This window comes from Crinia signifera, chromosome 1, assembly GCF_055691185.1.
Source record: "Crinia signifera chromosome 1, ASM5569118v1, whole genome shotgun sequence".
In the NCBI taxonomy this organism is placed as follows: domain Eukaryota; kingdom Metazoa; phylum Chordata; class Amphibia; order Anura; family Myobatrachidae; genus Crinia; species Crinia signifera.
The window spans coordinates 186684547-186705795 of record NC_139217.1 but is presented as its reverse complement, the minus strand read 5'-3'; the positions used below and the strand labels follow the sequence as shown (position 1 = coordinate 186705795).

Below are 21249 nucleotides of genomic sequence, written 5' to 3'. Positions count from 1 at the left end.
TTCAAAAGTGACCGTCAAACTTGTTCCTCAATCCAGACTAATTTCTGATGGGCTTATTTTTACTGAAGCAATACTGCAAATCATAACAACTGATTCCTCCAGCAGAGTGAACTACAGGGCAATCAGTTTAAGCTTCAGGTAAAAGGAGTGTGGGAGAATAACCAAGTTTCTTATGATGTGGCCAATAAATCTTCGCTCTGATTTTTTTTATATGTATATTTTATACTTTCATTAACTGTATTTTTGTAGTTAAAAATACATTACCCTAATTTGATTGCGCTAAAGTTGACAAAAAGAATCCAGAACACCCTCGTGACTAGGGTAATAATTGCATTATCAATCAATAAAAGGTTCTATTTCAAAGGAATAACTAAACAATTAAATTTGCTTATATATAATAATATAAAAGAAAATTTACATTAACTACATTAAATCTATGGCTACAGAAAATAATATATGTTTTTACTCTGCACTAAATCTATTAAACATCTGTCTTCATGGTGATTCACCTCTGTATTGCATTATTGTGGATAAAAAGTGGAAAACGTACAGAAATCTGAGTGATTGAATAGCAGTCTCTTTTATAATGGAAATGTTGGTAAAGGTCAGTGATCTTAATTGTAACATGCGATAACAGAACATTTCAAAGAGGAAAAACGGACATGCTCTCCTTTGCCATTTGAACTGTTTGGCCCTTATCAGAAACCCTTTAATCATTGCCTGATAGATGACGGATGTCTATCATGACTTTCTATAGATGGAACAGGAAACATTTCTTCACTTTTTTTTTTTTTTATAGCTGTAATGGAAAGTCTTCGTAAGTATGCACATAGCATTTACTTTCAGGTTTCATATATTAATATTTAAATTATATAAGTAGCCTGTCAAAACAATGTTATATTACCTTAGCTATGGATATACAAGTTGAATTCGATTTATTTTTACTGAATTTTAAAAATCAAGAAGAATGAAGCAATATGCAGTATTTAATTTTGTAACCAGATTGTAGTACTCTAACAAGCTAACTAAAATTGTGTTATTTACTATAGGACATAATGATGAAAAAGATGAACCTTCTTATGTTATATAAAATATACCTGACATTGAGGATACATATGAAAAATCTGTAAATAAGCTCTCTATACATAGCAAGTGCTGCCGACATCACCAGTATTCAGTGGAAACATTTGCTACAATGAGCAATACTATACAGATATCGCCATCCCCTGTATATACTCATGTACCTGTTCCCATTATATAATTGAGGAAGAATAATGAATTGCCATATTTAATACATATATGTATTTGTGACAACCATGGAATACAATAAATCATAGAATATGACATGTAAATAGCACATAAATAAATTCTAACATCCTCATTAATAACCAAGTAAACATATGCATTAGTATATAATATTTAGAAAATAAAGTACAATAAATAAATAAGGTATTTAATAGAACACTGGTGATTAAAACGTATTAGCTTGCAATGAGACTATTTGCGAGTCCGAGAAATCTGACATTAGACAAGCAATGCCAAATATATGCCCTATGTATAATCTTCTGTTGGTCAGCTATGGGTGTCTACAGACTAATGTTCTCAATTTATTCCTAAAAGTATATACTTTTGCTACACATAAAAATACTTTTTTATTCATATTGTGTTTATCCAATATTTCTAAACGTCATATTGCACTTTCAATACATAAGTATATTATTACTCTCCTAGTCCCAAAAAGTCTTCATGTTAAAGCAACCATTTTAACCCCTTCACGACATTGCCTTTTAAGGTAATTTTTTTTTTTTTTTTCCTCCTTGTGTTCAAATAAGCGTAACTTTTTTAATTTTCCGGCTATATAGACACATGAGGGCTTTTTTTTTGCGGGACAAGTTGTACTTTGTAATGGTACCATTTACTATACCGTATAATATTCTGGGGAATCAGGAAATAATTCAATGTGGGGTAAAAAAAAAAAAAAAACGCCATTGCACAATTTTGCGCTGGTTACGGTTTTTTTGGAGTTCATAGTTCGTTTAAAATGATGGGTTATCTTTATTCTATGGGTCGTTACGATTCTGGTGATACCAAACTTATATAGTTTTCGTTATGTTTTACCACTAAAAAAAAAAAATCGCAACTTTTACGGTTTTTCTAATTTGCGTTGCGTCGCCATGTTCTGCGGCTTATAACTTTTTTATTTTTCCACCTACGGACCTGGGTGAGGGCTCATTTTTTGCGGGCTGAAGTGTACTTTTTAATTAATACCATTATGGGATATGGGCGACTTTCTGATCTCTTTTAGTTATTTTTTTTTGGGTACGCGATGCGACCAAAAAACGTAGTTTTGGCGTTGGGGATTATTTTCCGTTTACGCCTTTAACCGTGCGGGATAACTAATGTTATATTTTAATAGATCGGACTTTTAGGAACGCGGCGATACCAAATATGTTTATTTTTTTTATTTTTTATTTATTTTTATTTGGGAAATGGGGAAAGGGGGGTGATTTGAACTTTTAATATTTTTTTTTTTTTTTTAAACTTTATTTTTTTTTTTTTTTACTTTTACTACAAGGCCCCCTAGTGTACTTGACCACTAGGGGGCGCGATCGCCTGTACTAGGTTCAGCCATAGAGCTCTATGGCTGAACGTAGTGATTTTATGCACTTCCTATTACATCCTGCCTGAGGCAGGATGTAATAGGTATGCATACACGGCCAGCACAGGGGTCTACATTAGACCCCTGGCTACCATGGCAACCGATCGGCACCCTCCGATCTCGCTGCGGGGGGCCCCGATCGGCGCCGGAGGGGGGCGCCCCCCCTCCGATCAGCTATTTAAGCACTGCGGGCGCTTTGCCCGCGGTGCTTAAAGGGTTAAACGGCCACGATCGGCGAACTCGCCGCTCGTGGCCGTGAGAGCAGGGACCTGGCTGTAATATACAGCCATTACCTGCTCTCTTTCAAGCCAGCTCACTCCGTGAGCTGGCTTGATTCCCCCGCAACCGACATATGACGTATATATACGTCATATGTCGTGAAGGGGTTAATAAACAAAAAGAAGAACAGTGAAGTTTATTTTTAAGAAGCATTAATGATGTTTCATTAATGATGTTTTAGCCATACAAATTAGATTCTTGCTGCCTGCCTACATTTTTTGTTTTTTACTTATTTGGAACACCCTAACCAGAATTTCCCAAACTCCGACAATATAGTCCGGGCTTTATGGATATCCAAGCTTGAGTCCAGAAGGTTAAATCAAATTGACTGATGGTACATATTAAATCACCTGTGTTCAAGCATGGATATCCTTTAAACCTGGACTGTAATTGCTGACATTGGGAAACTTTGTTCTACCATCTCGATCAGTGATTCCTAATTCCAGTCATCAAGGTACACAACCGCAGATTTATTTGTTCATCTGGTAGGAACAAAAATCTGATAATGTATGGGATCATATGACAGTAAGCCATTTGCTCCAAAATGCTGAAAAATCAAAAAAAATTATTGTTCGGATAAATTTGTTAAATTACATGGATACGACTAATTTGTCTGAATGACCTTTTTGGGGTTTCCAGTGTTTGGGAGCAAATGCTCGATTCTCATATACTCGCATACATTACTAGACTTTTGTTCCCACCAGATAGATTGAACAGATAGATCTTTAGGTGTTCTGCTGTTTTATAGATCTCCTCAGTATCACAATTTAAATAATAAGCTCTATCTGTAGATCTTTAAAACATCAGTGCACCAACTAGGAGCCATGTAAAACATGCACCCTTAGGGAAGTTTAGAAACACTTTTATTCAATATCGCTTTTTAACCAGCAACCCCACCACTTATTAAATATCAGAAGGAACAGCTGAGAATTTTCAGTGGGACATAAAACAGAATAAAGGTGCCCATACACTGATGTATCTCAGCAATTGGTTGCATGCAATGTGGGAGGGACCTTCCTGGGGGACAGGATTGGATATAATACATTGTATGCAGTCCTCTTGCATGCAATGTATCTCATACAATCCTATTAGGGCTGAAATACTACGACAAATCTTTGTGGCAACCAGTGAGAGCGCGCATCGCATCACAATCGCACCAAAACCACCTGCGATGTGCCATTTTTCATTAGATGGCATGAAAACTGGCCATATCACACCAGTGTATTGGCACCTTAAGACTGAAATTGAAAATACACTTTGCTTGATATATCACATGAGCTGCACTGCGCAATGCACATAGATTAGGCAGCTACAGGTGCATATCACAGCTAAACGGAGATGCAGTCTACAAAACATGCTCTCCTTTCTGCTGTGTGATACTGGTTTACTTTAGAACAGGGTAAGAATTTTAGGAAGACCCTGTTTTGTATCAGTTTGCTGTAAAGTTATTTAATGCCCGGTACACACCAGGAAGATGGTGCTCGTGAGCGGTTCGTCACAAGGACGTACGACCCGCTCACGAGCTGACGGCGCTGCCAACCTGCAGTGAAAATGCCCCTAATGTGATCGTGATCCGATCGCGACCCCCACCCACTACAATGGTCCTTTCTGCAGCAGGTAGGATCTCAGAAAAGACCGACCCACGGGGCCACGCATCGGAATCGCAGCAAAAGGGCAGCGAAATGGCCCAAAACACGGCCAATATACATACAATGGGTCGAGATTGTATCTAAATTGGCTCGTTTTGGGCCATATCGTCCTGGTGTGTACCCCACATAAGTGGTTCCAAGGACAACCTCTATAACAGAGTTCATTAAAGACAACAAGTGCAAAAGGTGGATGGTTGGAAAAGTCTCTGCAGAATTATGTTGTGTCAGCTCCACGCATGTTTTAAAAGCCTGTGGAGGATTTGGTCATCCAGAAGTCTGCATTGTCAGATTTGCTAAGTACAACTTCTAAAGCTATTTATCTTACATTAAAATGTCTGCTGATGTTATTGTAGATTAGTGTATTTGGTGATTACATTTACAGTTTTAACATAATCTCTGACATTCAGGGAAATGTGCCATTTATATGGTTATAGGAGTGTGAGAAAATGAGCAGTTTGTATGGAAAAAGTATGGATTTACAGAATCCCCATAGATGTGTATGAGTGTTTAGAGGAAGGCTGCCTCTGGCACAGACTATATAATGGAGCTAACAGCCAGGAACATCTACTAGCTACTTCTAAGATGCAGACAGGCAATATATGTCAGCAAGAACACACTTAGCAATAGATGACCCTGCTCACCAACCAATCAGAGAACAGGAGGAGGCAAGGCTATGCAAACTCACCCACCTACCATCAACTCCTCCGCCACTGCTGTGTGTAGGTGTGTTTATGTGTGTGTGTATTATATTATAATTTGCTGAATTAGAAATTTTTCACAGTGAACATAACCAATGTATTGCTAGTTGATTAAGAAATGTATTATTTTTCTAGCATAAAAATGTGAGAGGGATGTCACTCATCAGATTGCACATTAAATCTCTCTTACCGCTTTGGAGTGATGGTTTTCCTCCAGATAGAACTCCGCTAGGCAGCATTCCAGTCGGTGTCAGACCTTTCAAAGTCAGCACACTTTCACTCTCTTCTCTGAGTACCAAAACCAAAAAGAAACAATAACATTATTAACCATTAACACACACACATATAAAAAAAAGCAAGATTAACAATGCTATTTCTTTGCTGCACCACACAGTGAAGAAAGTCACTTTGTGATCTACAAATAGATCTAGCTATAGTAAAAGCATCTTAAGTTAGGAACCGCGAACTTTGCGCTCACCATCAATGGTGACATTTTAATTGACGGTAGCAAACTATGTAATGGAGGACCATTGATGGTTTTGTCCATTGATAGTCATCCTTGCTTTTTCAGTTGCTGGTCCATGGGCCAATCAGAGACTTGGGAGTAGGGCTTCACGTGGCCCAACTATCAGATATTGGCATGAAACCATCATTGGTAACCATTGGTAGTCGATGGACAAACCTACCTTGAGTCCTATTGGAGAAAGAGCACTATAGAAATATTATTATGTTTATAATTAAAAAAAGAATACTGAAGATTTATATTAACTGCAATCAAGTTGTGGAGTTTTAAATTGACTCATGTCAATGTGCACTCATTACAGGTCTGAGGCACATTTAGCATCCGTGCTCATTACACTGTACACCTGCTTTACTGCATTTGGCACCATAACCAGAGATTTACAGTGTTTATTTTCACTTTATGGTATCGGCAAACGTCATGTCACAGATGTGAACTGGTTTTGGTATTTAAAAAGAAGAGATCCTTAAACATAGTAATGAGTAGCATCAATGAGGAGTTTTTCAAGATCACTTTAATGCCTCAGAAAACAACTCTGAGACCAAATAGCAATTAAATCTCCGATCACAGTAATAAACAATTTAGGCTTGAAGGAGACAAAAATGTAATCATCAGTAATGTATAAACAAGACAGGCATGTAATTATTCTAGAAAACTTCATATTACAAATACCACTGACATTAACCAGATTTTCTGGAAATGTTATTTCTCATGGAACATTTCATACTGTATTGTTACCACATATAAAGAAAGGCATAGTCCGACAGATTAATAGTGCAGCAAATTCTCATCACACCCTGAATATATGAAATCAGAAACTCTTCTAGTGCATACAAATCTGTTGTTAGTGACCTATCATCCAGAGGAATAGGTTTTTCGCATAAATCAGGTTGTATTTAGCATGCACACCGACTAGATACTATATTAAATTAAGGAAGGTAAGATTCTGCTCTTCCACTTGGATGCGACAGGGTCCCTGGTAGTATCACCTTCTACAAAGAACACAGTAAAAACAAGAGTAGGGGCCCGCACGTATATCAGGGGTCACACACACACTTGTTACACCAATATGTCAGTTCCTTCCACTCTATAAATACCACCACACCACGAGGAGGACTGACCGGACTGGTCGGGACTACGCACCCACAGACGACAGAAGAGCGGGTGCGTAGTCCCGACCAGTCCGGTCAGTCCTCCTCGTGGTGTGGTGGTATTTATAGAGTGGAAGGAACTGACATATTGGTGTAACAAGTGTGTGTGACCCCTGATCTACGTGCAGTGTTTGGCCTAGAAGAGGCCCCTTTACGGTACGGGCATCTCACTATTACAAACATAGAATTAAGCGTATACCACTTAGTCTGCACCATGAGATCTCTTTCTGTTTTTTCCTGAGGTCAAAAACACCTTATTGAATAAAGAAGAAAACCCTATATCTAAAAGGATAAAGAACATTTTCCCCAATAGGAAGCGCGGGCCCCTACTCTTGTTTTTACTATATTAAATTAGCTTGTGTTCCTTTATTCCCTTTTAAATAGGCTTATTAATAACAATTAGCAAGAAAACAATATAAACTTTAAATTCAAGAAAAAAATCAGTAGGATTAAAGTATTGCATTTTTTAAACTGTATAAACTGTATGGAAGATTATTAAGCTACCCTTGATGTCTAAGGTGTTAGAGTAATTCTGAAATCTGGAGTTAAGGTGCGTACACACTGGCCAATATATTAACCATTCAAATGAATGGCTGATATATCAACAGACCATCGGCCAGTGTGTAGCATCGATATATCTGTGAAGTGTGTCACAGATATATCGTGTCGGCTGTGCAACACAACTGATGCCTGATATATCTAAAGACATATTGGTGCATTGTTCTGTGTGTACGGCGATACGCCGACCATCCGTAAAGCCGCTTCAGGAGCTTTTGGTGATTGACAGCTCAATGGGTGGGCGAATACAAATGCCCGCCCAGGTTTGTTGTCAATCATAACGGATCAGGCAGTGTGTATGGAGAATATGTTATAGATATCTGCAGATCAATTGAAACCAGTTGACCTAGAATGATTTGTAGGTTTTCTCCTGAGCAGTACTGCCCAAGGCTTATTTCTTCTCTGCCTGCAGAACAAAGTCTGTCAGGACAGCTTTTATTTGGTGTGCTCAGAATATGTACAGTTTTGGCTTAATGAGAACACAGGGTAATGTTTATACGTTTACTCAATAAGATGTTTACTTATTACACCACGTTCCAAAATCTATTTGTTGTGTTAATTGACAGTCAAACATATGGTCAGGTTTCTGAAGCAAATAGGATATTACAATCTAGTACAAAAGGTTTACTTCTAAAGCAGGTTATTTCAAAAAATAATTTACTTTGACCTCATAAATCAGCCATAATTTCTTGCTAAAGACTATTTTAACACATCAGGTCCATAAATCACTTGAAAAGTGTCAAATCATATGTGTTCCAATCAAATGTCCTGTGCACATCAGATCAGATCCAGAGATGGTCAGTGCTGCAACCAGTATTTGTCGTATTCCTAGCTGGTGAATGCGATCGCATGGTGTGTTGCAGGCAATATAGAAACCGGGCCATTTGAAGAGGTATCACATGAGATACCTAGTACTAGTGCAGGGGGGTCTTTACACTTCATCTCCTGGCAATTATGTAAGGGTTCTTAGAGAGTGCATGCTTAGGCCATAATGTATGATGTATATTTACATTGTGACTAGGGGGGTTATTCTAGTCCATTCTTTCTGACAAAATCCTTCTTAGATGGACAAAACCATGTGCACTGCGGGTGGGGCAGATGTAACTTGTGCAGAGAGAATTAGATTTGGGTGGGGTTTTTCTTCAAAGTGAGATCTATATTGAAGTGTAAAATCATGCAGTCAGTATTTTCCCTGCACAGAAACAAAATAACTCACCCAAATCTAATTCTCTCTGCACAAGTTACATCTGCCCCACCCACAGTGCACATGGTTTTGTCCATCTAAGAAGGATTTTGTCAGAAAGAATGAACTAGAATAAACCCCTAAGTGTGTTTGAACTAAAAGTGGTGTCTTTATACATTCTATTTTGTGTGGTGAAAGGAATGTATGTTGGTATGTATGTCGGTAAATCTGATTTAGCCTCTGAAAGCCAGCATCAAATTTAATAAATTAGAATCAATCTTTTAGTAAATCTACCTCCAGAATCTTCTATTTCTAGTGTATTGCTAATGTGAAGTGAGCATAAAGTTGCTTATAATTCAGACATCCCTGTTTGGAGGGTTATTTGAGTGGTGTTCCCCATGGGGGTACACCGAGCAGCACACAGCTAATACACTGTACAGCTACTCATAGTACTGTATGAACAGAAAGAGTAACAGCAAGTGGCTGCTGAAGTGTGCACTTTAACCTGCATCAAACCAGCAGTAAATACAGCTAATATTTAAAGCAAGTATATTCCCTGTGTGAAAATGCATTAATGCAATTCCACTGAATGTTAATCATACATTATTTTCTATATTAGGCATTTATAACTGCTGGAGATAAACTATCCAACATATGAAAACAGAACTATATGTAAATGTCTAGTAAATTTTGGCCATTTATTTAGGCACAAGTTCATATCGGAGACTTGCAGGCTGTTATTGTACTAAATTCTAATGAGCAAGCAAATCTAGCCCCCCCCCCCCCCCAGTGTTCAGAATAGCAGTCCATAAGAATAGTAATAGATGTCACTACCCAATTTCAACCTTTATACTATATCAATTAAGAAAACCTCAGAGCACAACCTACAAATTTGCTCAATTGAAAAATCTGCACATAATGATTTGAAGATCCACCGTTGAGCCAATAAAGCTGCCCTTACCCACAGCATTGAAGGCTATCTGATCCGAATTTTTTTTCTAAAGTTCAAATCTGTTTTGTCAGAAACGGCCGCGGATTGCCAAATTCATGTCTGTTTTTGACCATATCAGGACTTTCCAACACTCGACTGTTGGTACATTAAGTACATACAGTCAAATAAGTGTCGTAACCCGCCGAAAATGGAAAGGATTCAAGACGTTCCGATAGTCGGAATCCCATATTGAATGCCTCCCATAATGGGCCTGCTTCTGATTGACTCAGTAAGCTGCAAAGATCACAACTTACCAAATCCCAGAGTGCTTGCCCTGCCGAAACACCCTGCGCCATATCCCTTCGCAACCATCGAATGATTTCACCTGGGCTTGCAAATATGATGTATTTATATGTACAGATACACAGCAACGAGCACACACCATTTGAAAGTTTTCTTTACACCTATGATGATTGTACCGGTGCTCTTGGCTCATCTCCCAGAATAAATTGAAACATAATCCCAAGCAAGACCAAGGACCTCAAATAATTACTTTACAGCACAACAAAAGGTACTCAGAGGAGAGTGACAGATAATCGCTCCATGATCTCAAAGAAAATGCACATGTTACCGCTCACAACATAGATACAGTGTTTATGGAGAGCACTCTGTAAGAAAGTCAGCACAAATTGTCAGGGCTGTTACACTCCCTGACGCACTACACAAATTGCCCTGTTGTATATCAAACAATGGCAATTCATGTATTGCTTAAATATTATAAAACTACAATATCAGATTTGTAGAGATTCTTTTTAACAAGTGTATTTGACAGTAATATACCACATTTAAACAAAGGAATTTGATGCAAGCAGAGCAATGAAGATATTAAAGCAAACATTAAAGTGTGTTGGAATGATATACATTAGAAAAGGAGGAACCTGTCATTTTTCAAACCCAGCCTATAACATTGCATTTAGGAGATGATTGGCTGGTTGTTTACCACTCTACACTTTATCACTTTTTGAAGCTTGATACATCTGACCCATAATATTGTTGTCCTATATTTTATTGCACAACTAACTTCTGACTATACACTGCAAATGCCAAAGACTATACAAATATTAAAAAAGAAATGGAAGATTTGAAGATACTTTTGGTAGTTAATAGGGTGAGGTCCGTCAAATATATATACAGACACCTCATAAGAATGTGTCCACATACAGTACATCTAGCCTCCTTTCTAGGATAAACAGCCCTTCTTGTCTTGCCATTGCATGATGTGACTTGGTAGCTCTAGGCTTTTATTTTGCAATTTGTTTCCATTTAAATGTGTCTTATTTGAAAAAAGAAGCAAATATGATGCACAAGCAGCTTTTGTTACATTACATTTTGGAAAATACTAGCTTTCCATTTCCTATGCATGCAGTTGCACACATAATATAGGCATGCTGCATATCATTTTAATTAACAGAAGCTACTTGTTCTCTCCATTTAGCAAATAAGGCACATTTTAACAGAAGAGGTCACACAGTGCTCGCTCATTATGTATAACATGACTTATAGAGTACAGTAACTAGATGTATAAGGATACATCTGTAAGAAAAGGCCGGTAACCACACCAACCCCCAAAAAACAACCCCTGGATATTAGTCAATGTAACTCTTGGTCTGCGATCTGCACAAAGATAATCTCCAAAGCCATCCACCAAAAAGTGAAAATGGTTAAACTTTTTCTTATCCAGACTACAGCATTTGGAGGCATTTCCATTGATACAAACAGTGAATCCTTGGAAGATGAATTATGCATTAAAAAACACTAAAGTAAAAGAGCACAATGACATGATTTCCCACCTCAGTACACTGAACACTCTTGCCATTTTCCCAATAGCTCGAATCTTGTTTCTGATTACTTCCTTACGAGCTGCAGCTGTTGCTCCTGTAATTAATACAATTACAACAAATGTCAGTCAGAGATTCAAATGTACATTTAAATAGAAATTCTTCATACATATTGCTGATAAGGAATAACATTTTGGTTTCATGCAAGAGGAAAAAGTGATTAGTGAACCTTGACAGTACGGAGACAAATTACATGTTTATTAAATCACATTTAATTACTCTTCACATGCAAAAAATAAAAACAAAACCCAAAGTAAATCTATGGGGGGAGAGTTATAAAAACTTGGGAGAGAAAAAGTGGAGAGAAACTAAGTACAAACCAATTACTGTAGCATCTGTCATTTTACCACCTGTGATTAAAATAGGACAGGAGTGAATTGGTTGGTACTTTAGGTCTTCACTTTATCTCTCTCCCCTTATAGGTATTAACGATACACCAATTTTTTGAGTACTGATCTTCAGTGGTTTTAGTCTGATCTACTATTACTGACAAATACTGTGAAAGCAGGACTTAATTTTTTACACTGCAATGTAGATACACCTTTAGCTCCAAGATTCGCTTGCTAAATATATTTCAATGTTTAAAATCCCTCCTAGAAACACTGGATATTGGCCACCCATATAATCAGGACACAGCAACAAGATGATTGCACTGAAATATGTTAAAATTAGTCAGACTTGACTAGATTGAACCAATATTGTCACTTCTGCATTTATTGTGATCTTAAGGGGAGCTTTTGCCTGGAGCTCTATCTCTATGCAGTCTTTTCCAGCTATTTTCATTCATATAGTTCCGAGCCCACTATAAATTTTACCTGTATATTACAATCTTTGTATCTACCGGGTGTGGTATAGGGGTCGACAGTTGGGAGCCACCTATTCTGTCTCTATGGGGGTCGTAGACCCCCACGAGGGAAAATAGCGGGTGGCTGTCGGGAACCTGGCTGTCTGTGTTTTGACAGTCAGGTGAATGCCTGTCGGGATCCCGCCCAGCACCCGTATACCACCCTTTTGTAAATTAACAACAGGTGTGCTATTTATGTGCATATGCATTCCTGGACTCATGACCTCTAATTGAGAAGCACAGTCAATACCATTTTCCTGACTATCTGAAATTTTTATAAAACGGTGTGGCACAGATGTGCATGTAAGGCACACTGTGTAAAAGCCCCCTAAATATCTGCAGGTTTACACACATAGGGCGAGATGTAATAGGGTGCATTTTTTTGTTATGTTTTAAGATCGCACTAAATTGCATGTGAAAAAAACTCGCAAATTAAAAAAAAAAACTCGCAAATGTAACAGGGTCTGAATTTTTAGACAAAGTTAAAAAAAAAAAGTGCAGTTTTTAGTAACGAATTTTAGACATGTGCGATTTGTAGTAATGATAATGTGCAACTTTTTAGACATGAAAGTGCAGTATTTAGTAAAAAATAAAAATATGGTGTGGGGTCCCCCCTCCAGAGCATAACCGGCCTCGGGCTCATTGGTACCAAAAATACAGGGGACAATAAGCATAAGGCTCTCCTGTATTTCTAAAACCAGCCTAGAATCTTGGACCAGTCCTCCTTCCAAAAATATGGGAGACAAAAAAACTGGGGGTCCCCCGTATTTTTGAACTTGCACAGGGCTAAAACAGAATGTGGTATCATGCCGGTGGACACTTTTTAGGTAAGGTCCCACGGCTGTACCATGCGCACTGCGGCTGGTCAGCCTTGGGCAGGGTACCTGGGGGAGTAGGGACCCCCTCATTAAAGGGGTCCCCCCAGGCTTCACCCATCCAGGGTGCTAGCCCCAGCGTCCCTAGGTGGTGGATGCGGACCAGTAAGTGTAATATTAAATAAAAAAGAACATTGCTTTTTACAGTCGAACTACAAGTCCCAGCAGGTCTCCCCTGTATGCTGAGACTTAGCAAACTACAAATCCCAGCATTCGGAGCATTAATGGGCTCCTTGGACTTGTAGTTCACCTGTAAAAAGAATTTTCAAATAAAAACACAAACATACACACAGAGAAAAGTATAACTTTACTACATATACTAATTTAAGTGCATGTACCTGACTGCGAGGTGAGACGGCTTCTTTCGCACTAATGACAGCGGGGATCCCCACGGTCCTAGAGCTTTAGTAGCACTCAGCGCTGATTTGCTCTATGCATCTCCATGGAGACACTTTCAGACAGTCAGGGCTGAGTGGCTTCTCCTGATTGGCTGAAAGCATCTCCATGGAGATGCCTACAGCCAGTCAGGGCTGAGTGCTTCTATAGCACTGCATGGCTCGGTCTTAAAAAATGTGTAAAAGTTCAAATTAAAATGGTAACGTTTACCAAAAATCATACCCTATTACATTTGCGAGTTGTATACTTTATAATGGGAAAACATCTGGATGGCGATTTTGAAGTGTGACCAAAATCACCAGGTCAAAATGTGCGAATTTGCAGAATAAAGTGCAATTTTTACTGCAATTCACATGTTTTTGACCAAAAATCGCACCCGATCACATTTAGCCCATATTGTTTGATAGATTGACATTTAAGGGAAAAGGATGACAGAGGACTAGTAGAGGTGGCTTATTACTAGGCTCACTCCCCTGTGAGTCTAGCCACACTCCCTAGGGCAGTGGGCATTGGAGGGCTGCAATGGACACTGCAGCCAGCCAATGGGCCTGCATGCATATTACAGTTAGTTTTGATCTCTAGTACACTGTATTTGATATTACATGTTTCCTGCAGCTTTTAAATACAGTAATCTGGCCATCACAAACCACATGGTATTGACTGTAAAGGGAACACCAAGAAAAGATTTTCATCGTTTTCTAAAAAAGCAAAAATTAGGAAGTTGGCACAATGGCAGTGACTGGATCTGGGCTGAGCCTACACACGGCTTTGAACATACTGAAAAACTGCATAAAAAGGTTACAGTTCCTCTATTAAAAAGTGCAACATAAATAATATGTATTATACAGAGAAAATACACTGTGGTGTATTATACATACTGTGCACCAACATACTCTCGCCTCGAGAGGTTGTTATCATCTCTGGTATATATATATATATATATATATATATATATATATATATATATATATATATATATGCAATTCTGCAGAGGCACCCAGGCCATCGACTACCAGTACCGGAGTGCCAGGTCGCCACACATGCCAGTGTCTGGCAACGTTTCAGTGTCAGAACATTTTATATATTATATATATAGATATATATATATAGATATATATATATATATATATATATATATATATATATATATATATATATATATATATCGAAATCCAGGCTTTTAGGGCATATCCATGGCTATCTAAGCAAAACCATCTGCTTCAAAGCTCTCCCAGCTGATGACTATGAAGAATTACAGCAAAGGATGGAATTACATCAACTTCCTAATGACATTTTCATCTATAAGGGGCCTGTTTATCAAGAGTTGTATTTCCATAAAATGATATAAAAACTGTAGTTCTTGCATAACTTTATGACTTGTTGCTATGTACTAAGATTGATGCAGGATGTCCGGGGGATCTCCTGAGAACGAGAAGAACCCCTGACAACAAGCAGTTACTATGAGGTAGGAGGTTATTTTTGCATGGGGGTATAAAGAAAATGTAGTTATGCCACTGATTCAGAAGCATACCAGTGCGCACATTAGCAGATTTCTGAGGATAGAATAGCACAAACAAAAACCAAGGTATAAAGCCAAAAAGACAAAGGGACAAATGTAATAGAGTCCGAGTTCGGCGGCTGTGTGGGATGATCGCTCCTTTAAAACTCCTTACGGCCACCAAACTCAGACTCTATTAATTTGGCCCAAAGCATAAACACAAAATTGACTGTCAAATTCTGAAACTAATTTTGTCGAAAAAAAATATTAATATCACAGGGAATTAAATCAGTACAGGATTTGAAATGAAATAAAATAGAGAGAGCTACAAAGTATAGAGCTTAAAACAAGCTGGCAAAGTTATTATTTCTTTTAATTAAAGTGGTTTACTGCTGCTATCTTAAAATGTTAGTTGTTTGTACAAGGAATACACGAGTTAATGCAAGCAAATCAAAACAGACCCAAAACACAACAAATTTGCAAAGCATTAAAAATTCAAATTCATAGACCAGATTGCAGATTCTTTTCGCACCGCAGATAAGTATAGATTTTGCCCACAGCTAAAACAAAGCTAAATTGTTTCAGAGAATGGGGCACTGAATGTTATCTCTGCATGTCTAGGTTACAGAGTAAAAAGCATCAAACTGAAGCTGAAACCCACAAGCTATCAACTCTGCAAGTTCAAAGCACATAATACCTTTTTTCTGTGCATAAATAAGATGGTCTTCTTATGAAAATCCAGAGGCAAACACAAAGACAAATGAAATTTGAAGACGAGAAAGAAAAGGAAAAGCATGAAACATCTACTAAAGTGAAAAGACTTAAAGAGTCTGTAAAATAAAACAAAAAATAATGATAAACAAGGAAAAAAATAAGAATTTGAAAATGAACAAAACCAAAGTAGAAATGGTGAGTGAATTAGGTTTTGCAAAGCATTTAAATTGCAATCAGTGAGATATTGTCGAAAAGTGAAGGAGTTATAGTCAGCAAAGGGTAAAGATTCTGTTTACTCATTGCAGCAAGCCAACCAAGCATTGTAACAATGGAGTTTTTTTATTATACATATTAACAGACAATACAAATGTAAAGGGGCAAACCAAAAAGGCTAAACAAACTTTTGCACATGTAAAGGTCCATACACACTGGGCGATTATGCCCAGCGTGTATGGACAGCGCTGAAGGCTGTCATTGCTGGGGGGATAGTCACTCAGTGCTTACACACTGAGCAGCTTTCCCCCTACCCGGTTCTGTCTGCAAGGGGGGGGGGGGGCGAACGTTTTGGCATAGCCTAGCGCAATGCCAAGCTGTCCTCAAAGCCGCTCATCTGCTGGCAATACCAGCAGATGACCAGCTTTCCCGGTGATGATACGGAAGCGCGCATCACCGCTCACTGCCGGGCCATACACACTGGTGCTTTGAGTGGCTTTCAGCTCAAAATCGCCCAGTGTGTATGGGCCTTAACAGGGGCTTAATTTTCTTAACCTAAAAATTAAGGACACGAATTAACATATCAGTGCATTAAAATAAAAGCCCTATCTTGCATCAGTAAGGTATATACTGTGGAAATCTTGTGCCTATGCATCTGAGAGAAAAGCACTCGTTGAGAGCATAAGGGGGTTATTTACTAAGTAGAAGTGCATTCAAAGATATTTAAAGGTCAAACTTTAAAAGTAATTCTAGTAATAGCAAAAGGCATATTGTAAAGTGGTGGGTCTGCAAGCTGCCATTTGGTAGAAAAATCCCAAGGTTTTAATAAAAAGTATTAATATAACCTGGACAGAAGTTTAGTATTGTAAAAATGTATTACAGAGTTACTAACAAAATAACTGGGTGTTCAGCTAGAGTTTGAGATGTCTAAAACGGACTCTGCCTTGAGGACATACTGTAGTGTAAAACTTGCTCAAAATGTATAAATGTGTAATGAGCAATCAATTGTATGTTATATACACACTATTTAAACTGCTACATGTTATGTGTCATTATACATGCCAGAAATTATTGGGGCCTGTAATAAGCCCTCTCTCTCGATTTGCCTTGTGATGAAAATGTAACCTGAGCACATATGAACAATTTAACGATACAGTTCAGTGCCATTTTAATTAGCAGATCTCAAAATTTGTGTAGCTTCTACTGTAAGAAAAGAAGCGGCGTTTGTTCCAAAACTGGATATTTTGGGGTGGATCAGAAGCAGTTGTCCTTTATTTACATTTCTAAATGTTGGAAAGTATAATTTTCTGCAATGTAATTCCTCTTACATAAAAGTAAAGTGATTATTGTAGCTATATGTTCTTCCATTGTTTTAATGCAAGTTAATTAATACAAGGAACAATTATATTTTGCATCAAGTATATATTTGTTACATTTGTCAATCAGAAAATGATTTGCTCAAAAATGAATAACATCAGAATGGTATTAAATATCTATTGTAGTTATTGTTGCCAGGTGACAAACATGGTGCATGTCGTACCATGGAAACTACTCATTTACCTAATACCTCAAAAACATTATTTATTTTTAAATATAAGCAATTATTGTAACTGGATTTAGTGTTTTTAAAAGTATTTATGCCCAAAAGAAATGCAATTCGAATTTTGGGGGAAACAGATTTCGATTCCTGCTCCATGATCTGTCAAAATGTAGCTTTTCATATGTAAACCTGAAGGTAGTTCTGGGTGGTTTTTCAGTCCTCTACATATGGTCTTCCAGCACATCTGTTTAGATACCGGCAGATCTTTCATGCTCACTGTGCACAGTGGTGGCTACTACTCCTGCTCTTTCTGAGTCTTCAGTTTGTCGCTTAGTGCATACACTACCTGGGCACCACACCATTTCATTGGTCTACTCCCCTCACTGGTTTGTACTCTCACTGATTAGGCACCATGGAGTATGCCAGGATTTAGCAGATTCAGTTATGTATCTTGCACAAGGTCTACTGGACAATATCTCAACCTTGTGAATTTGGTGAGTCTTCTTGTGACTTGTGTCCTAAATGTTCTGTTCCCTCTGCTGACTTATATTTGGGCTGGGGTGGTTGCTTCTGTATGTACTAGGGTATGACTTTGCCTTTACTTGTCCTACGTATTTGTATTTCCAGATGTGTGTGTATATGCTCTTATAATCACTGTTTTCTTTAATAATGATTTTTTTTTGTGGATTTGATTTAGATTTGTCTTTTTATTTGAAGTCTGAAACTTTTGCAAGATCCAAACAATACTTGAACATTTTTTTTTATATATTTTTTGCATTTAATGGGATATGTAGAACTACAGTAGATATATTCTCATAAAGAATAGTATTAGGGTTTCGGAAAGGAGATAACTTATTTAATAGACATTTCCATGTGCTAACAGCTGAAGTACATTATACAGTATGCAATGAAAAAAAAGTCATCTCTCCATTAAAGTATCTTCCACTTCAATTAATTTGCTTAGAAATGAAATCAACAGGAATGGAATCAACAGGCTCTGAGCTTGAACAATGAACACTGCCTTTAGATGCGGAATATTGATTGGAAGACCAGACTTCAGCTACCCTAAAATTGCAGCCCCAAGGTAAGCACCTCACCCAAATGGATAAACAGACATCTGTTGTGACCAGGTCCAGTCCCAGACTGAGAACTGCCACCCACTTGTCATATTTGGGGTGTGAAGCAACCACAGTAGTGAATAGCATAACTGAAGCAAACACCTAAACAACTGTTAGTCCAGTGTCAGCTCCAGTCGGTACCAGCTGAATAGAATCTGATGAAGACCGCTGGAGTGGAACCTTGCATATGAGGCCGCCTTGAAAGAGGCCACTATTTTCCCTAAGTCTCATACAAGACAGTAGTGTTCCATACGGTGTATGCAGCTACCATCTCCCCAGAGACTACAGAGCTGCCACATTTCCCTCTACAAGGAAAATGTGTGTCCAACAGAATCCCTAAAAACACTATACACTGGGACTGCACCTGCTTGGACTGTGGGGAATTTATGATCCAGTCGCACTCCTCCAAAGTTGTATTACAACCTGCAAATGAAGATTGAGCTGAAAACTGGACCACGCCTTCATCAGGAAGTCATTTAACCAATAGGAGAATGAAACGGCCTTGTCTACATAGCAAAGCAACCCTGACAGCTATAACAATGTTAAAATACTCTTGTAGATAAAGCAATCTCAAAGTGTAATGTCCCGTACACATGGGGCAAAGGGAGCAGTGTGCTGAGTGATTTAGTTAAGCACAGATCGCTCAGCACACAGTGATGCTGAACGATCTGTCATGGCCAGTGTTCTCAATTGAGAGAACAGTGGCGATGACTAGATTTATACTGCATGTAGTATAAATCTAGTCAGGCGACAGAGATGTGCGGGACCGTGTATCGCCATTACTGGGGCCATACACATGGAGCGATCTAGACAGAACACTTAGAAATGAGGCTGTAATTGTTCCGTGTGTATGGCCCATTAGGCTTCAAACTGGTAATGTAAGTGATCATCTGTAAACCTTGTTATATAAAGCTTGTTATCTCCTGCCAAATGAGTACATGTAAATATGTGTAATCGATGTTCAATGATGCTAGGAATACACAGTTTGTCACCTTAGCATCATAGGATGTGGAAGAAATAAGCCCCCTTTTGACCATAGTTCTGTGTAAGTTACATTTTCCTATCAGTGACTGATGGTTATGCAGAATGCATAGTTTTTTTTTTTTTTTTTTAATGTGTTACATTCCAGGCTAAATCTAAAAGCTTTAACCCCTTTAGCACTTGCTTTTGAGGTTATGAGCGCTGGGGTCAGTATTTAATGGTAGTTTAGCTTCCAACTTCAAAGAAGCCTTCAAGGCACAAAAGAGTTTCTATCGGGATGAAGTGTAATGTGCATGTGCTGTTGGCGGTGGTGCATCAAAACTATTACTAACAGCGGTAAGCTGCTAGAAATTCAGCAGAAGGTACCACAGAGGAGGCGGATGTGTGAGGCATGTTAAATACCAGCAGCATATTTGTGAGTATCACTGTGATACTCAGCTAAATATGCCACTGGCAATAGAAGCCCTTGGTGTCAGCAATGGTGTAAAAGAGAACATTTTCTGCAAATAGGCGATTCAAATAAAACTCTGTCTTTCAGAAAGATATAAAAAAAATAGGACTGCTCTATGTAGTGCGGATGGAAAATTCGAGTTATGGTATATATATCTTTTTCAAAAAAATTTTTTTTGTTTTTCCTAGGACAAGACCTCTTCTAAATTAGTCCACAGGTGATAGATGTCCTGCTCTGCTACTGTCTATATAGAAATCTATAAAAGGTCTTATTCTAGTACAGACATGTCCAAACTATGGCCCTCCACTCCAGCTGTTGTGAAACTACCATTGTGCCTTGCCACAGTTTTGCTATTAGGGAATGATAAAACTATTGCAAGGCATGCTGGCATGTCTAGTTTCACAACAGCTGGAGGGCCATAGTTTGGACATGCCTGTTCTAGTGGAAAGTCCGTATGATCATTTCAGCACCTTCTCTATATTATAATTCATTAGATATAAGCCCACTGAATGGACACTTTGGATGGTTAAAAAATAATTAAGTAGATGGTGAATGTACAATATAGAGCAATGGCATTTCAGAGTCTGTTTATATTAATAACTATAGCAAATTTTAATTGAGACTATATAAGATAGTCAGAAGACATACATGAATAAGCGGGTCTGTTAACATGGAGAAAAGGAGTACTGAGAGACTAGTATAAGGGGGAATGCAACCACCCACGGTAAATTGGCAGGTGAAAAAGACAGGCTTTAACACCTGCGGCTATTCAAACGTATTCCATTTATCACCCAATGCTTTTGGTTAACACCCATTCATTTCACGTGTTAATAGGTGTTCACACACAAAAAACATGAACTTCACAGATTTGAATGTTCAAATTGTCGGTGCACCCATTAAACCCTTGTTATCAGGTTTTTTTTTTTTTTACCACTGTTCAGAGGCATACAATAATCCCCTATAAATGCTGCCAGTCTATATGGGGGTTTCAAATAATCATGGGATACTATATTGATCTAGTAGGATAGGCATATTGATATCCTTACAAAAAAATTTGGATCAAATATGGTTTGAGGTAACATGTTTAAAAAAG

At 38.1% G+C, this 21249-nt stretch overlaps 1 protein-coding gene across 2 annotated transcripts in view; it reads right to left on the bottom strand.

Annotated features, from left to right (window-relative positions):
• The window catches only part of PPP3CA (protein phosphatase 3 catalytic subunit alpha), a 203550-nt gene that overhangs the window by 8769 nt on the left and 173532 nt on the right, over positions 1–21249 (bottom strand). For both annotated transcript variants that reach the window (XM_083179032.1, XM_083179031.1), the window contains exons 11-12: positions 11479–11563; positions 5476–5573 (exon numbers count right to left, since the gene is read on the bottom strand). In XM_083179032.1, coding sequence (XP_083035158.1) covers positions 5476–5573; positions 11479–11563 — 183 coding nt within the window. The remainder of the gene's footprint in view (positions 1–5475; positions 5574–11478; positions 11564–21249) is intronic.